Genomic DNA, 18,375 nt, shown 5'->3' on the forward strand with positions numbered 1-18,375 from the left:
AATGCAGGGTATTATTGGATTGACTGTGCTTTGGCTATCAGTTCTATTGGCAGCAAAATCCTATCAAAGCCCCAATGGATATTTATTAAAGGTAGTAATAGTGTTTCTAATATTGCATCCAGTTCCCATAAAAGAAAAGTCCTCCAAATTACACTTTTTTCCATCACTACCTGATGTGTCAGCTCACAATAAACCAATGAGCTTGAATAATTATGTCTGTATGCTTGCATTTCTATACATCAATGGTGCGACAACAACGGACATCATTTACAGTAAATATAGTATTCTGGGGCAACATGTTGAAGTAGAGGATAGCACGTCTGCCTCACATTCAAGAGGGTTCGAATCTTGGTCTGTCTCTCATTATCTCCGTTCTGGCCTTCCCATGTGGAATTTGCAAATTCTTAAGCATTGTAACTAGAGGGACTTTGTAAACAGCATCTCGTCATCTTACTATTAAGTGTATTACGCTGGTGAGAGCATGTGTGACAGTGGGCTGAATCTCGCCAGCAAGTGTGTGCCCAGTGGGCGGAGTCTCCAACAATTATTATATATTTTTTGCAGTGGTCAATTCCAAGTGGAGGCACACATCACACAAATACTACAGTGAGTGTAACTTTTTGCTTACGCTTTTATAAAACCAGGTTTTCTTTTCATTGGTATTCTCTCTCTCTCTCTCTCTCTCTCTCTCTCTCTCTCTCTCTCTCTCTCTCTCTCTCTCTCTCTCTCTCTCTCTTTCTCTCAATTGCAGGGCACTCATAACAAATAAGCTTTCACACTTACAATCACACCTCACACCTATGTTGGACTGTTCACTTAACCTACCATGCATGTTTTTGGAATGTGCTCTGTCACTGTGCCACCCCCTGTGGTGTTATTCATGGCTGAAACAGATAAAGGGGGAAGTTAACCCAAAGCTATTTTCAGGACTCAGGTAACAACCAAATGACCGCCCCTGAGATGGATATAAACAGGTGAATTTTACTGCTTAATTCATATTCCACAAATGGAATAGTAATCAGAATGCTGTGTTCCAGACTAGTGGAGGCGCAAAGAACATGTTAGTCTAAAGAACATTTTTGAGTTGACTTGGCATTTCAATTCATTGCCATTCATCTTCTATACCACTTTTTAAAAGTGAAAATGTAATTTGGCAGATCATGTTGTGGGGGAAAAATATTTATTTATTTAACTAATTTTAGCTAAAAAAACAAAACAAAACTCATAGCATCCGGAAACTTTGCACCTTCCATTTTTTTTAGCCCTCCAAAAACATTGCTGTCTCCGACAGTGAAAAAAAGAAAGAAAAAAGAAAAGGACTGGCAGCCATAAAGCCAATCAAAACTCGGGTAGATTTCGATTTTTTCCCACTTCCCGCTGCGATTGGCCCATTCGGCGCCTCGGGGAACCGCCTACTGAGCAATAATTGGTCAGGTTTCGCGGCTCTGTGGGTGTATTTGAATAGGCCTTGTAGAGAGTCATTACGAGTCGCCCTGTGCTTGAGAGCGACTCAAATAACAGCAGAGGAGGCACTCAATGGAGCAGAGAACAGCGCGGATAACCTGATGAAAGGCTTATCAGGACAGAACACGCCGTGCAGCTTTATCCGCGAGTGATAAGCGTGTCCGAGCAACCGGGCGGAAAGTACGAACAGTTTGGGCTAGTTTTGCCTTCTAACGGCTCATCGGACGTTTAGCTGCATCATAAAAGGTAGGCAGTTAAGTGTGCTTCGACTTCATTGCGTCAAGTTTGTTTTGCTTTTATAAACTCCAGATGCATTTTATGTGTGCTGCTAACGCTTGATTACTGTTTACAGTCGTTAATTGCGTTGTTTTAAAGTGTTACTTCCATTCAAGCATCCACGCAAACGTCCACTTCGTTAAGTAAGCATCAAACTTTGTACACTTGTGGAAAAGCCACATGCTTTTTTTTATTTTTATGTAGTTGTCCCATTTGTTATTTGTTTACCACAGCGAAGAGGCTATAATTAGGCTTGTAGTCCCCACACAAACAAACATGACTTTCTAGCACCTGTGATGGGACTGTGGTTGCACAGCATGGCTTTCACAGGCAGCTCTGATTTAACTGTGTTCTGACTCACTCACAAGCCCATAATGTGGACCAGGCATGGTGCCCGTGTGTGTACGTGTGTGGTTGTGTATGTGAGTGAAAGAGAGAATAACAGATTGTGTGTGCCTGCAGGGAAAAGAAATGGGGAGAATAAAAAGTGTGAGTACTCCAGGCCAAGTTGCAGTCCTAAAAAAAAAAAAAAAAATGCTTAAAAGGCTTTCCCTCTCGCCTTCTTTTTCCTTTTTTTTTTTTTCCTTTTCATCTCAGCCTACCTGACAAGACTGCACGGAAGCCCTAAAATTACACCCTGCCACTTAATTATTTACATAAAGGTAGCAAGGAAGCATCCCTGGTGCTCCACCTGGTCTAAAAATAATGTTTTACCTTTTTAAGGTGACACATCCTCACTCATTTTGTGTGTGTGTGTATATAATCGGGTTTGTCATTGTTTTCATGGGAGTGAGTGGGCAAAAGCCCACGTGCAAAGCTTGGGTTTATTATATCCTCGTAGGAGGAGATAATGTGTCTTTATCCCCCTTGACTCGAGGTTAATACTGTACTAGCCTACCAGATCATTCAGGGATGTGTGTGCGTGTATGTGTGCAGCACACACATCGGGAAATACATAATGTGTGTGTGTGTGTGTGTGTGTGTGTGTGTGTGTGTGTGTGTGTGTGTGTGTGTGTGTGTGTGTGTGTGTGTGTGTGTGTGTGTGTGTGTGTGTGTGTGTGTGTGTGTGTTAGTGGAATAAAAAAAACAGAAGCTTTAAATCCAATCACTATGAGTTGGGTTCTTGTCTCCGGTTTGAAGTCCACTTATGGCACATCCATTCAGGTGATGACGACAATGGAGCAGTGGTGGCGTTTTGAGACATCCCAAAGAAAAAAGATTGTGGGTGTAAAGAGAAGTAGGCAGGTGCTCCAAGATGAAGAGAAATAAGAGATCAGAAGCTGCCTTGGCCGTACCTTCTTGGTGTTAGATTGATGATATGGACGGTAGCAGTGGGAATGGCAGGGTAACTTCTGTTGCAATATTTTGTTGTGATACTTTACCAGTTTTTGCGATACAAGACATCACTGGCCCAGTTTTTTGCATTGACAAATTCAGGAGTCAAAAAAGTGTTGTGCCTGGTTCAAAAACACTGAAAACCACCACTACAATAAAAATCATGACAGAACAACCAAAGGAGGCAGTCAGTGCAAAGAGTAGGTAGGTGAGCCTCTTGTTTTGTTGTTGTTGTTGTTTTGGCAGGCTAGGTTGATAAAAGCAAGTGATTTGTGTGTGTGTGTCTTCAGTCTGTTTTTAAAAGGTTCAACGCGTTAAGGAAACCACGAGTGTGTGATGTACCCGGACTTTAACCTTGTTTATTGTTACTAATAGGGCTGACCGTAAAGGTTTTCACCTTGAGAAAAAAAAACAAGCCTCCCCTGTACGGACTGTTATAGCCTATTAGTGCCAAAGTACATGAGTTGCAAAGTAAGACCAAGGCAAGGTTTGATCACGCCTTGAACAAGTAAAGCTCACCCTCCGTACTGGGATCATACATGTTAACAACAAAATTTGTACTTTTTAAAGACACTTTGTATTACTGCTGCTTTTTGGGATTGATTTAATTGCGTCGGCCTGTCAAATGGCTAAACATATAGAAAGCATAGACTTGTCATAAAATACCCACCTCGTTTTGTTGTTTATAATAATTAGGCCATTGGTCAATGTTTTCTTTTGATCACAATGTAAAAAAAAAAAAAATCTAAATATTTTGTGTGTACTGTATAGTTATGTTACATAATTCATCAAGAGGGAAGTCAACATAATGTTATGTGTGTGTGACCTCACTAAACATGACATTCTGATTAATATTACATTTGTGGAATACAGTATGAGTGAGGTAAGCAGCAAAATCCAGCCGTTTTTATCCATCTCAAGGGCCGGCCATTTTGCCACTTGCTGTTGACTGACGATGACATCAATGTTACTCAGGGCTCAGTCAACAACCAATCACAGCTCAGCTTCAGAAAACAGGCGAGCTGTGATTGGCCGTTGCTGTCATCTTCAGCCGACAGCAAGTGTCAAAATGGCCGCCCCCTCAGATGGACAAAAATGGCTGGATTTTGCTTCATAACTTATATTTCACAAATGTAATATTAATCAGAATGTCATGTTTGTTAGGTTACATGTAACATATTATTGTCAAGAAATGTTTACGGTTGACTTCCACTTAAAAAAAAAAAAAAAAAAGGAAAAACTTTGTAGTTATTGAATGGCTAAACATTTTGTTGGAGGAAGTCCATCCATCTTATGCAACAGTTTTGCAGCCAACTGTTTTTGGGTCATGTAGCTGTTCCAATGAGTTTACTGGCGTTCATTGAGGGAAATTTACAGTCGGCGAACCAGCTGCTCATGCTTAACATCATAAAATCTAAATTGCAGCTGACCTTTGGCCCTCAGAGCGTGTGCTTGTCATATCTGCTCAGATCTGTAAATAAGTTTCGATAGGCACGTCTTTCCTCGCCACCAACACTAATGCTTGTTTGTTTATGGCCCTTGAGCAAATACAAGTGTGGCTTTCCAACGCAGATGATAGATGCGGGGTTAATAATCTGTACAACTTCTGAGTGATGTGAAACTGATGCGAGCCAACAAACGGCACGGCGGCGTCACACAGCCTGGCGATGGCCGGTGTGTGAAAGCTGCTGTGTGTGTGATCTGCTCTGATCTCTTCCCGCGGGTCTTTGTGCGATTGTTAACACCATGACAGGACAGATAATACCTTCATTGTCGGAAGACTGCCCCCCCTCTTCCATCCTCCAGCCCCCACACCCCTCGACATAGCTGGCCGTACTTTTTTTTTCTTTTTTCTTTTTGTAAATCTCATAATGTGATTTGGACAAAGTAGCGTGCCGAAGGTCCAGGGATTGTTATCAAACTAACTGCAGTAAAGTCTGGCTGACACACAAACAATATTTTTTTGTAGAGCAAAACTGAAAACATCGATACAATATTCTATTTTGGACAATAACGCAAACAAAAACTTGGAACCTGAAGAACAGTTGGAAACGGGAAGGAGTTTTTAATAACGTCAACAATCAAAGCCACAATGATGACGTTGATCGTTTACACAAATAAGGTGTAAACAAATGGCACAATGGCAGCGACCCAAGAGAAAATTGCCGCTAGAGATACAGAATGTCCAAAGTTTGGGATCATTTCTTACTTATCAAGGAAGATAAGTGCAGTGTGTTACCACAATAGCACAAGGTGAACGTATCAATGTTGGATAAGCCTGCCATTTCTAGCCAGAACGTATTGTAGCACCGCGGATAGACACAGCCGCCATTGCATTTTTAATCGCTTTATTGAACAGTGAGAAAACAAAAGCATGATAAGCACATTGATGCATGAGCTGCCACTGTCACACACTCGTCTGCTGACACCCATGTCACTCACCAGACCAGGCCATGCCTTTGAAGTCCATACTCGCTTTTTTTTTTATGCGCAAAAGGAGCGTTTGGCTAAGTTAAACGTAATATGAATTTATTTATGTGATATTGTTTTTCCTTTAACATTTAAATGTAGGCGCAAATCACTCAAAAAATTCAGAACTCTTGTGTCGTATTGAGCAGATTATTTGCTGCCCAAAAAAAAAAAAGGACGTGGAGGTGCCTCCAAACTGTTTGAAAATCACGAGCACCTTTGCTGGTCTTCAACACAAAGAGAAACATTATCGTACCTTCAAAGTTGGTGCAGCATAAATGGCCTCAAAAGAATATCACACGTTGAAACGAGAAGTTGTGTTGTCTTGTCAAAATGTTTCTTCGAAACGCTTCGCACACAAGCTTGTTTAGATCCATTAGGAGATAATGATAGCCTGCAGCTCCTCTTTAACTTCACTTTTAACCTTTCGATGAACTGCAGACTGACTACTACTTACTTTTTGGCCCACAGAAAAGTTATTGTCTGCCGTGTCATCAAAATAAATGCTTCCAGATTAAAGGGTAAATCAACTTAAAACGTATACATTAACATAGTCATTGACTAAACGGAGAGTCTGTATACTTATGGTTTTTAAGTTGAGGCATTTATTGTACTTTTTATTCCCACGTCAAATTGCTTCTCAAAGGCCCGTCGTCTTTTCGGAGCTAAGAATCATAGAGAATGCTAACTTTAAATTATGCTTCCAATGTCATCATTAAGTTGTCCAACCTACAATTTAGTGTAAGATTTCAAGCTGTGTTATGGAAGTACTTGACAGGGGTCAACGTTTTAAAGAATTCAGTTCAGAAAAGCCAAATGTTTTAGACGATAACCCCCCTCTCAAACCCCTCCTTGCAAAGACGGTCACGACTCAGTGAAAGGTTGGAAGGACAAAAAAAAATGTGTGTTTGATTTTCATGTGGAGTTGACCGCTTTATGGGCTTTTCCAAATGACGTATTGTAAGTTAAAGCCACAGTAATCTTTTAACTCGGTTAGGGGGATGACTGCAGATCGCAGAGTTCAGTAGACAAACTGCCGCTGGACTGGCTGGCACTGGCTTGCCGCCAAGTGTGTGTGCCTGAGAGAGCATTGCGCATGATATTGGCTGAAGCAAACCCTCCGTCGGGCGTGTGATGGTCAAACAAAAGCTCGGTGGATTCTTCTGGGCTTTGGTTTTTCTGACACGCTGTATGTGCACATCAGTGTTTGAGGCATGCCTCTTGTGTGTGTGTGCGTGCGTGTAAGCCCGGCTTGATTTACACTGGCATATGGTACTAAGACAGGATGAGGATGGCTCCAGAGTTAAAGCATGCCCGGGTGGTGATTTAGGATCAGCTTACCTTCCTCAGATCCAATTATCTTCACCATTACGACAATAAAATCACTGCTGTCCTAAGACAGCGCGCCCTGCCTGTTTGTTTGTTTTTTTCCTCTCGCAAAGCGACAAAAGTGCAATTGCGGCACAAAAAGGCGTTGTATGTGGGATAAAAACAAGTTTGTAAGGCAGAGTAAATTTCCACTTGGGATGTCTTCGCAAAGTTCCAAGCCTAAAGGAATGCACAGAGGGGGGCTGTAATTGTGTGACTTAAGCGTAATTACTTTGACACACTTTTGAGCCTCTACTTTGAGTGATCAGCGTTCACGATATTTGCACAACCTGCCAAAGTCGCTTAAAGATTGACCACATTCCAGGCACGGTATAGTCCACAGGTTGCACAAGTGCCGGTCACGGAGGCATTTTGTGAGTTACGCCTGCTCAACATAGGGTTTTAACTTGTGCAGAAAATTTAAACACACCATTTATTGGTGGTTACCACGAAAACCGACACAATGAGTAGTCCTGTATACCTGTTGTCTTCCGGCAAATAAAATGCCTCAGCTGTGTGAATTCCTCTGTTAAGTTTGGATTTCTTACAAACAAATACTTTTACTGTAAAACTCAACTCAACTTTATTTCCAAAGCGTTTAAAATAATAATAATAATAAAAAAATCTTTACAATAGTATGTTCTATGCGCACCAATGAGTCTCTTAACATGGCATTCTGATTAATATTGCATTTGTGGAATATGAAGGAATCAGCAAAACCCACCCATTTTTTATCAATCTCGGGGTGGCCATTTTGCCACTTGCTGTCAGTTGAAAATGACTTCACAGTTGCTTAGGTAACGACCAATCACGGCTCTGCTTACGAACATCACATGAGCAAACTCCTAAAACAGGCCATCCATTATTGATTGGTACCTGAGCCCATAGCAACTGTGATTTCTCCGCCTGAGATAAAAACTGACCGATTTTGCTGCTTAATTCATATTCCACAAACTCAGTATTCATCAGAATACCGTTTAGACCAGTGGAGCCGCATACAAATTTGTGTAAAGAAAAGTTTTTGACTTTACTTCACCTTAAATCCAATTGTTCCGATTTTTTTTTTTAAGGGAATCTAATGAAAATGCACAAAACGGACGTGTGACTTATGCCCGTTTCCATCTTTTTTTTCTTTTCTTTTTTTTTGCGAAAATATTGAGTGGGTACTCCGCCGCTGTAGGTGGCGGTATACATCATAGAGATGTGATCCACCAGTAATTTAAAAGAAGAAGAAAAACGGGAAGCGACTGCGCCGTGCGATGACGTCATATGAGTTTGCTTTTGTAATATACCGTAGCATTTCTTTGCTGTTTTCCATCTAAAATTGCATTAATATTTGCTTCTTTAATTAATTCCAACAAGATTTATGTTTCGTCCCCCGCCCCTTTCCCCAAACATACCTTACTTTATCATCCGACATTGCTTTGGGACGACAAACTTGCGTGTGACGTAATATCCGGTCAAAACGTGTGACGTGTATCCGGTGATGCCAGCGGTTATTTGCAAAACCTGGTTCCATAGCCAAAATTGGCATTTTCCTTTTTTTTCGATACGGGTCAAAATCCACCCACTCCAAGCGGGGTTTTTTTTTTTTTTGTGCATTTCCATTCAGTTTTATTTTTGCATTTCTTGAAAATTCGAATAAAAATGAGTGCAGGTAAACCCTACTATTGACACTCCCCCCAATTAATAAGCTATTGTGACAAACCAAATAATGAAGCTCCTCAACTCACTTCGACATAGTTCATTGGCACCAAGATGGTGCCAAAAGACCACTCCCACAAGGCCTTATTTAGCATGCGCATAACTGATGGAAGCAAAACACAAAAGCTCGTATTGAAAGTGACGAAAAGAATGAAAGATTTAGACAAATAATATAGTGTCTTTATTCTGACCTCTCCCCAGGTGATCATGCCTCCCACCACCCCATACGCCGGAAAGTTCAGCACTTGCGGACTTTACAGCAGCAGCAGCAGCAACAACTACCAGCAGCCACACAGCCCGTACCGCCACTGCTCCTCTGTAAAGGCCACCAAGGAAAGTGTCTACAACGAAGCGTATTCAGCGGCAGAGAACCCATACGACATACCGCACGCTCACAGCTTGTACTGCGGTGTGCCCGTGGACTCGGCGAGCACTAAGGAGCGCCATTACAGCAGCAGGAGCGCCGTTTCGGACAAGCTGCACTCCAGCGCGCAGCCTCACAGCCCGCGCCAACACAGCACTACCTGTCCCGCACGGGTGGCCCGCCAAACCAGCACCAGCAGCGGCAGCGAGAAGTCCTGCCGCAGCAACGCCGCCGCCAAAAGTCGTCTTTACGGAAACGGCATCATCGCCAGCTACGGGGAAATGTGTTACCACGACAACAGTTTGGTGTCAGCCTCTCTCGAGGCGCTGATCCAACACTTGGTCCCCACTGTGGACTACTACCCCGATGTAAGTCAACATGCCCTCGCGCGTATTCCTAAACACACTCCTTTTTATTTCAGTCCTCACTTTTTCTATTCTGTGTCCTTCAAATGGTCAGAGGTCGTACGTTTTCACCTTCCTGCTGAGCTCGCGCCTCTTCCTGCACCCCTACGAGCTCATGACACGAGTTTGTCACCTGTGTGTGGAGCAGCAGCGGTCTGGAGACACCCTGCTGGATAAGGTGGGCGGATTGTTTACACACCGTCTTATACACACACAATTTGACGTCTGTCTGCAAATGGACGAGAGTTCTCACATTGTTACCATTTGAACAGATTTATGTTTTCCCCAGATAAGGAGTAAAAGCCACACATGCATACACTTTGCACACATGACTGTTTTATTGAGCCAAGCCACATATTTTACATTGGGGGGGGAAAAAGTCACACAAATATGTACTGTATGCTGAAATAGTGACCGTCTGTGTTATGCATTTAATAATAACTATAAAATACACTATTTTTCACTCACTTAGCCGTTTTTAAAGATTGCACATTGTGTGCAAAGAGGGTTCATCTCAAAGTTTTCAACGCTTTTTCTTTTATGGTTTGATTGGATTGATTAGATCAGTGATTCTTAAAGTATGGTGGGCTCCCTCTAGTGGTACGCAAAAGAATAACTGCCTTGGTACGCTTTGGTTGGATTTAACTTTTCAATATAAAAGATTTGCATTTAATCTTTAAGAACTGTTAGTTTTTAAACTTTATTTAGGAAAAATTTTTTTTTACTTTGGTGCAATATATTTGAATTGATTGATTAAAATTTATTTTTTATTTTTATTTCTTTCCATTGAAGTTAATCTACAAACTGTGCATAATGTTAGAGTGGCTTACCATATTAAATAATTAATACGTAAGTCTTAAGACACTTAAGTCTTCTGTGCCAACATAAATTTTCATGTTTGTCAGCTACGTATTTCTAATTTTAATTATTTAATTAATTTGTTTATTTATTTAGGAACTTAAAAAAAGAGGTAAATTTATCTACAGGAGATAAAAGGGAAAAAAAAGCAAAGCATTTCTTTAGGTGGCACTTGTTGAAGGGACAAAGTCGAACAATGTAGATAAGAAGGAAGTATTACGAGTTTGCCAAACAAACCTACTTGGGTAAAGCCATTTATGATGTCACATGATTGTCCAGATCCGTTTCCGCGAAGTGGCGCCGAAGCTGGTGCAGCTGCTGACCGAGTGGACTGAGACCTTCCCGTATGACTTCAGGGACGAGCGGATGATGCGCTGTCTCAAGGACATGACGCACCACGTTGCCAGGGGTGACGAGGTCAGTGTGGAAATCCTTTTTTATCATTGATTATTTTTTTTTTATTGTGGTTCTAATTGCAATGTTATTGTTTGCACCAGTACTCATGGCGAGCCATGCAGCAGATGACCCAGCGCTTGATAAAACGCCTGTCTGCCCTCGGCCAATACGAGGAGGCGGTAGCCGCGTTGAATGCCGTGGCGACCGAGCGTCCCGCCTCCCTGAAGAGCAAAAGGGAATCGGCGCTAAGAAGCGACGTACTGAGCGTTTGCGATGACCCCTTTATCCTCGCTCAACAGCTGACGCATATTGAACTGGTAAATACTTTTTGGATTTACAAGTGTGTGTGTTTTTTTTTATAAGTTTATAGTGTGCACTTTTTTTGTAGTATTAAGATTTGGTTTCATTAGCGTCCCCTTCCTGGTATTAATTGTTGTTGTTGTTTTTCTTCCCTTCACAGGATAGGCTGAGTTTTATCGGGCCTGAGGAGTTTATCCAGACTTTCGCCTTGAAGGACCCTCTGGAGAACCACAAGGTAGCGTCTGTGAGCAACAACTCTACTCAAAACGCATTAAAAAAAAAAAAACGTTTAATGACGTATACTAAAATCCAAATGAATGCTGCCCAAAACTTTAATTGACGTTTTTTTCCGCCAATGAGTAGTGCCGGTTGTAAAATCCCAAAACACCAACTAACTATGACCAGCAGATGGCAGCATTGTATCTCTTTTCAATGCGCTCCCAGGGTGTCAAATTAAATGAAAACATGGCGGATCTTAGGAAATGGAATGTTTTCAAGGATGACATGGATGATCAAAGCAGTTGTCACATTAAATCTAATTCAAAAAATAGCGTCAAAGTCACTGTTGTGCAGAAAATGTATCTTTTCACAAAAGGCTTGTTTTCTCCTATTTTCAATGTCACTGAAATTACCTATTTTCAAATGGTGATTAATAAAGAACGGAATAAGGTAGAAACATACTTTTTTTTTATGAAGCCACGGCACACAATAATCTGTTTGCCTTGAAAGATGAGTTAAAATGCTCAAAATCGTCTGGCACTGTCGTGGTTGTTTTTTGTATAACGTGTGGCAGTAAAAGAGTTAATAGATATGAACATACACTATTTAATCTTTAAAAAGCAGCGACTTTCTTGCATGCGGTTTGTAATTAACAACATCAAATAAAAGCAAACCGTTCATTTCAATGTTTTTATTTTCTATTTTTGTCTTTGGCTTTGCATCTAATTTGGAGCGATTAAATTGCTTTAGAAACCACATGAAGCCTCCTCCTGGCTGTCGAGTGTGAATTTTACTGAACTTGTTTTTATTTGAAGCAGCTTTTGAAAGCGCATCAAACAAAATGGGAGCGAGAGGCTCTCTGCGTGCGTCTGACGTGCGAGTGGTGCTGTGAGTCAGCCGAAGGGTGCCTTGCAATCGGCACCGTAGCGGACCGGCGCTCTGTCATTGTGTGTCGGGCACCTCGCCAGTTATGTAAGACCATTTTGTGCAAGGGTTTAGTATGGGAAAGAGTCTTGAGGTAGAACAGTGTGCCACCACTGTTATGTAAGCATGTCGGTCGGGGATTAAATCAAGGCCAAGTAGTTTCACTGCGCAAGAGTAAAATCCTCAAGCATGTTTCAGTCACAGGAAATGTTTGAATTTGTAAACAATGGACACTGGTATTGTTTAAACCGCCTTGAATTCCAAACAAAAACGTGATTTGGAATACATGTACAGACGTCCCCAATATATTTTATTAGCCATTACAAGGATTTTATTCTAGACATAACTGTACCTTTTTACATGAAAGTTACTTTAGCAAAATGTAACCAAAGAAAAAAAAAAAAACCTAACCGCCCATGTAAGCCAGGTGATGCGAAGGCAGATGCAAATGAGATGGAAAAAAACCCCAGCGACCGCGTCACAGATTTCATTGTGTAGGAGAGCTTGAGTGGGAGTGAGGGCTCTCAAGATCCCGTCCAGCAGGAAGTGACTGATAGGCAGACAGCCTGTCTTTGTCATTTATAATTAACATAGGCAAGATGAAAAAAGCATGACATTCGACGTCGCCAAGCCAATACTTGCATTTCTCAGAGAAGTGACGGATATGAATATTGTTACTTGGAGATTTCTCAAGGGTTCAGTTGATGGAAGTGCATTTGTTTCTTTATATTTAACATATCCAACGTTTATATTCAGGGTTTCCACTGGCCATCAAAAAGCATTAAAAGTTTAAATGGCATTAACTCATTCACTCCCAGCCATTTTCACTGAGGCAACCCCCTTCGCTCCGGGCTGTGGATTTTGACAGATTTTGCAAGGCCCACAGAATATTGTGTTCTATTGCTATAAAAACATGGAATATACCGAAAGAAAGATTAGAGTCTATTCTTAATCTGGAAAAAAAAAGTAAATTTCTATCTGTTTCCGTTTTGCAGCAATTAGCATTAGAATATAGCTAAGTTTCATCATTATTCACAAATCTGTTTAAAACTGTGGGGAAAACAGCTCTTTGCAACATGGTATTGGTTGATCTCTTATACTCTGCTGCCACCTGCTGGCCGCTTTTGTAATAACTACCATTTCTTTAACCATTCTCGGCAGTTGAGAGGCTGCATCAAAGCCTTCTGTATGTGCTAGCATAAAAAACATAATAAAAAAAAGTATAAATACGTCTTTGGGACACTTAAAACATTTAAAATAGAACGCATTTATACGTTTTTGGGAGTAAAAAAGTTAATATGTTGTGCAGAGGCATAAAAAATGTAAATGGAATTATAGTAAAAACATTTACATAAGACATTGTACAAAGGATTCACTATAACACAATTTAGCAATAATAAATGTGATAAAAATATATGTATTTTTTGGAGGATTGCTGACTAGTTGTAATTAACAGTTAACAAAATGGCCTGGAATCCACAAGTTGCTCCGTGTTCCAAATACCAATTGCTCTCAATTTGGAAAGAAAAATGTACTGTTCCTGTCACCAACGTCCAACATGAAACACTAATGTCACCCAGTGGCAGAAAATTACCTCAACACAAATCTCTGATTATGTTTCACACTCCTTATATATGTACTTTGGAACTATATTTGTCCACTTTTATGTTAATTAACAAGCATATGAAAAACTTGCAACGCATTTTATTGTACATTTAGAACAGATACAAAGTGTGATAAATTTTTGATTAATCACGACTTCACTCTTGATGAATGCCGTTAAAAAATTGTAATCAACTGACTCATCCTGTGTTTTTCAGGGTTTCTTCCGAAAGCGCAAGACCAGCAACCTGGAGACGTACGTGAACTGGTTCAACAGACTGAGTTACCTTGTGGCCACTGAAATCTGTATGGTACGTTCACAGATGCCCCTGTCAGGTGTTTGGGACTCCTTTGCCTCATTCTGTGTTTTCGCATTCCAGCCGGTGAAAAAGAAACAGAGAGCGCGGATCATCGAGTTCTTCATCGATGTGGCACAGGAGTGTTTTAACATTGGCAACTTTAACTCCCTAATGGCCATCATCAGTGAGTATTTAGTTAGAATTTTCGATACCCCCCCCCCTTTTTTTTTCAGACTGATACTTGTACGAGGACTCAAATCTTGAAAAGTCGCTAAAAGTACTTTTTGAAACCATAAAATGTTCTCCCCAAAAACAATGACGGGTCATTTTAAAGAAAGGACTATATTTCCCAATATAGCATTTTACGTCAAATTGCTGACGTATCATGTTTTTTTGTTTTAAAATAGTAGCTGTCATATTTGGTTTGCTAAATGGATAAACAAAACGCAATTACTTGCTAGATCAATAATTTTGCATGGTTGCTGACTAGTAACCTGAAGGCTAATGCCGCAATGGATTCAGCCACGCTGATCATGACTGTTGTGACATCGTTTTCATACCCTTAATCGATCTGATTACCCTTTCAAATAGCTTCCATTTTGACCCCGCTCTTGTGCCGATTTCTAGTTTTCCAAACAAAGCAAGTCACAACGCCACCTCAGGGTGGGCTTTTTAAATAGCTCCCGTTGGCGTGACAAGAGTTCGCAACAATCACTTTGTTGCAATGGCCGCATTTGCGCCAACGGCTTATCAACAGAAGGTCTTTCCCTCTGGTCCGTCCGCCGATTTATAATTCGGAGCTGTGAAATGGCAGCTTTTGTGAAAGGAGATTTTGCCACTTTATTGTTGGCGTTTTATACAATTGTGAAGCATTGTTGCCCTTACAGAAACACAGAAACTGACTCACTGTGCTAAATGTGATCTTTTTTGCGTTCTCTCAGCTGGGATGAACATGAGTCCTGTTGCCAGACTGAAAAAGACTTGGAATAAAGTCAACACTGACAAGTTTGAAATTCTTGAGGTGAGAAAAACCCACACACCCGGGCCGTCCCACTGTGCTGTTACATTTAAAAGGCTTGTGCTTATTTGGCAATTGTCGAATAACGTCACCTGCGTCTGTCTTCATTCAGCACCAGATGGACCCATCCAGCAACTTCAGCAACTATCGCACTGCGCTCCGCGGCGCCACCCAGAGGTCCGAGACCGCACACAGCGTCCAAGAGAAGATTGTGATTCCTTTCTTCAGCCTGCTCATTAAAGACATCTACTTCCTGAATGAAGGCTGCGCTAGCAGGCTGCCCAACGGGCACATCAACTTTGAGGTTGGTCCGTCACTCAAGAGACCTTCTATGCTTGTTTGAGGCGGGATTTATTCTACAGGCCTAATTTAATGCCAAAACATCTATTAAATTAAATTAAATTAACTCATTCACTGCCATTCAAATTCATTTAAACAATTTATATTAGTTAATTTTTTTTCTCCACTTTTTTTTTAACAAGAGTAACTATTGAAGTCATGCGATTAATTACAATAAAAAATGTAATAAAAGAAAAGATTATTAAAAATTAGGAGCGTCAGGCAATAAATTTTTTTTTAATCGTAGTTATTTGCATGACTTCATGAAATAACTCACGATTAATCACAAATTTGATATCTGTTCTAAATGTACAATAAAACAAATCTAGGTTTTCATACTCTTGTTAACAAGTGGGATTCTTTTTTTTTAACTAATAGAAATAGTTCAAATGAATATTTGACGTCTATAACCATCAATGGCAGTGAATGAGTTAATTTATGATTTTTATAATTAATTTAATGATTTATTCCAATTTACTTTCCATGTGAATTCTAAGTGACACATATCAGATATGGGCTGTGTTTACACTGACAGAACACACAACTCCACAAGTGTCACAGTAAATTTGAATATGGATTAAAAAAAATCCTGGTAAATAATATAATAATATATGTAATATAATGAGGGTAACTGCCACATAACTCAATTGGCTGTATATTATTCCATGTTTTTTTTTACATTTAAACTTATGTGGCAGATTGTTTCACTTGAGAGCCAGAAATCAGAACTATGTTTATAATTTATTAATTAATCTATTTTAAAATCGGCTGATTAAAAAAAGTTTTGCACGGATAATTTAAATATTCCCACCTCTCATACTTTTTTTTGTCTGTTGTAAAGTTCAAAACTAACAGACAAAGTATTGTAAAGCAGTAAAATGTTCTTCTTCTTGTTGTTGCAAGCATGAAGGGACCAAAAAAACAAGTTATTTTATTAACTATCTATTTTTTCTTTTCTTTTTTTTTATAATTGGCTGACTAATCAGTTTTGGCATTTCTGTCTGCCAAATATCAGAATCGGCATCTGCCTCAAAAATCCATATTCCCACTGTCACGTACATAATGTAATAACGCCCCCTTGTGGCCAAGTAAAATACTCAATAATACTGAATGCCTAAGACAAGACACTCTGAGTAACTCGCTTTTTTGTTTCCAGAAACTTTGGGAGCTGGCGAAGCAGGTGAGCGAGTTCCTGGTGTGGCGTCAGGTCATCTGCCCGTTCGACAGAGATCGCAGAATCCTCCAGTATCTTGTCACCACGCCGGTCTTCGCCGAAGACGGTCAGTCAGTCTCCTGTTGAACTTCTTTTTTCGTGCACACTAGATTGACCAGCAGGCTTATTTTGTTCCGCAATTATTGTTCCCCATTGAAACAGGCAATGACTGAAAATTGCGTGTGGTGATTTGTTTGTGCAGAGCTTCATCTGGCCTCTTACGAGAGCGAAGGGCCGGAGAACAACATGGAGAAGGACAGCCGTCGATCTCTCCGGTGAGTCATCACACAAACGCAGCACTTTGGCCTTTTATATGAACTCATTCACTCCCAGCCATTTTTCACTGAGGCAACCCCTTTTCTTGGATTTTGATCGATTTTGCAAGGCCCACAGACTAGTGTGTTCTATTGCTATAAAAACATGGAACCTACCAAAAGAAAGATTAGAGTCTTTTCTTTCATCTGGAAGAAAAATAAGTATATTTCTATCTGTTTCCGTTTTGCAGCAATTAATATAATATAGCTAAGTTTCTTCATTATTCACAAATCAGTTTAAAACTGTGGAGAAAACTGATTTTTGCAACATGGTCCTGGTTGGTCTCTTATATTGCCACCTGCTGCCGTTTTTGTAATAACTACAATTTCTTCAGTTCAGAGGCTGCATCAAAGCCTTCTGTATAAAAAAAAAAGAAGAAGAAAATAAATAAATACGTTGTTGGGACTGGTAATTTTAAAAATAGAACGTAGGTATACATTTTTCGGGAGCAAATGAGTTATTAACTCTACTTGTGTTTTCTCTCCATAGATCTTCCCTGTTGCATCGAGAGAATCGGTCATGAGGACAATCTTCCATTTTTCAGGATGTAAATAAACATGTCAAATAGCATGTTAAAGTTACATGGCCATACATACCATATACATTCCCTGGGCCTGACCTGGAACAGCTGAGTCTGCATTTTCTCAGTTCAGTATCCACAGACTTAAACAACTGCAAACTGATATGTGATCAGAGCCCTCCTATGCTGAAGGATTACATGTTCTGCGTATTTTCACGACCTTGTGATGTTTTTGTTCGAATTCATTTCTTGTTTCTGAGGCACTTACTGCAGAGAGTTTGTTGGAAAAATTGGTCGGACTTGGATTATTACCATCGAAATGTGTCCAGCAATCACTTATGATCACACTCAATTCAGATGTTGTGAAAGAAGGAGACCGTGAAGGATTTATTGCAACACAACGGAGACTAGAAAGTGGACATTCTACCTTGTTGTTTTGTTTTTAATGTCAACAATAACATATTGCTCTAACATGGACTCCTACGTGGCACTTTGACCGTGTTTTGGTAAACCAGTTGTGTAATCATACAAGCTAAATGATGCACTTCATCTCAGTCTGCGTGTTTTCTTAACTGGACAAATACCTTCCTACAGTATTAATTTGTGTTTTGTATCAAAAAGTGTAACAATGAATGTTTATTTCTTTATGTAGTCACTATGCTGTTTTTGTTTGAAATTCGCATACCAGCTAAGCTTTTTACACAAGCGTGTTTGTGGACTACAGCTTTAAGACAAATAGGAAACAAGTCGTCCTCCATGTCTCTTTTCATGCTAAGGGGACACCTGTATCAATTTGTTTATAAATATATACATATGTTAAAAAAAAAAGTTTGTTTTATGTTCTAAATGTTTTATAAAATGTTTTTCATGTGCTTTGTTCATACCTTACTGTGTATTGAGTTTCTCTTGGTACTTGTATTGAAATCTTTGTGAAAAGGCAATTATATTTTTTCCAAAATAAACTTTGGGTGTTTTTGTTTTGCAAAGA

General features: G+C 40.0%; 1 protein-coding gene across 1 annotated transcript; it reads left to right on the forward strand.

Moving 5' to 3' along the window:
- The first annotated feature begins 1,457 nt into the window (after positions 1-1,457).
- Positions 1,458-18,349, forward strand: LOC147161815 (ras-GEF domain-containing family member 1B-B-like). The gene is made up of 13 exons (XM_086096357.1): positions 1,458-1,710; positions 8,818-9,348; positions 9,440-9,562; positions 10,522-10,659; positions 10,740-10,955; positions 11,099-11,173; positions 13,902-13,994; positions 14,064-14,166; positions 14,924-15,003; positions 15,113-15,304; positions 16,496-16,619; positions 16,755-16,827; positions 17,357-18,349. The coding sequence occupies exons 2-13, from the start codon at positions 8,824-8,826 to the stop codon at positions 17,388-17,390; spliced, it is 1,776 nt and encodes a 591-aa protein (XP_085952483.1). The 5' UTR covers positions 1,458-1,710; positions 8,818-8,823; the 3' UTR covers positions 17,391-18,349.
- Positions 18,350-18,375: the final 26 nt, after the last annotated feature.

Source organism: Leptonotus elevatus, chromosome 15, assembly GCF_054856555.1.
Source record: "Leptonotus elevatus isolate MCC_2025b chromosome 15, RoL_Lele_1.0, whole genome shotgun sequence".
Taxonomy (NCBI): domain Eukaryota; kingdom Metazoa; phylum Chordata; class Actinopteri; order Syngnathiformes; family Syngnathidae; genus Leptonotus; species Leptonotus elevatus.

Bases quoted from the DNA above. Each gene is read 5' to 3' on its own strand.
- LOC147161815 (XM_086096357.1), top strand. From the start codon at position 8,824: ATGCCTCCCACCACCCCATACGCCGGAAAGTTCAGCACTTGCGGACTT. The intron at 11,174-13,901 runs GTAGCGTCTGTG...TGTGTTTTTCAG, and splicing joins ACCCTCTGGAGAACCACAAG to GGTTTCTTCCGAAAGCGCAA. The intron at 13,995-14,063 runs GTACGTTCACAG...TTCGCATTCCAG, and splicing joins TGGCCACTGAAATCTGTATG to CCGGTGAAAAAGAAACAGAG.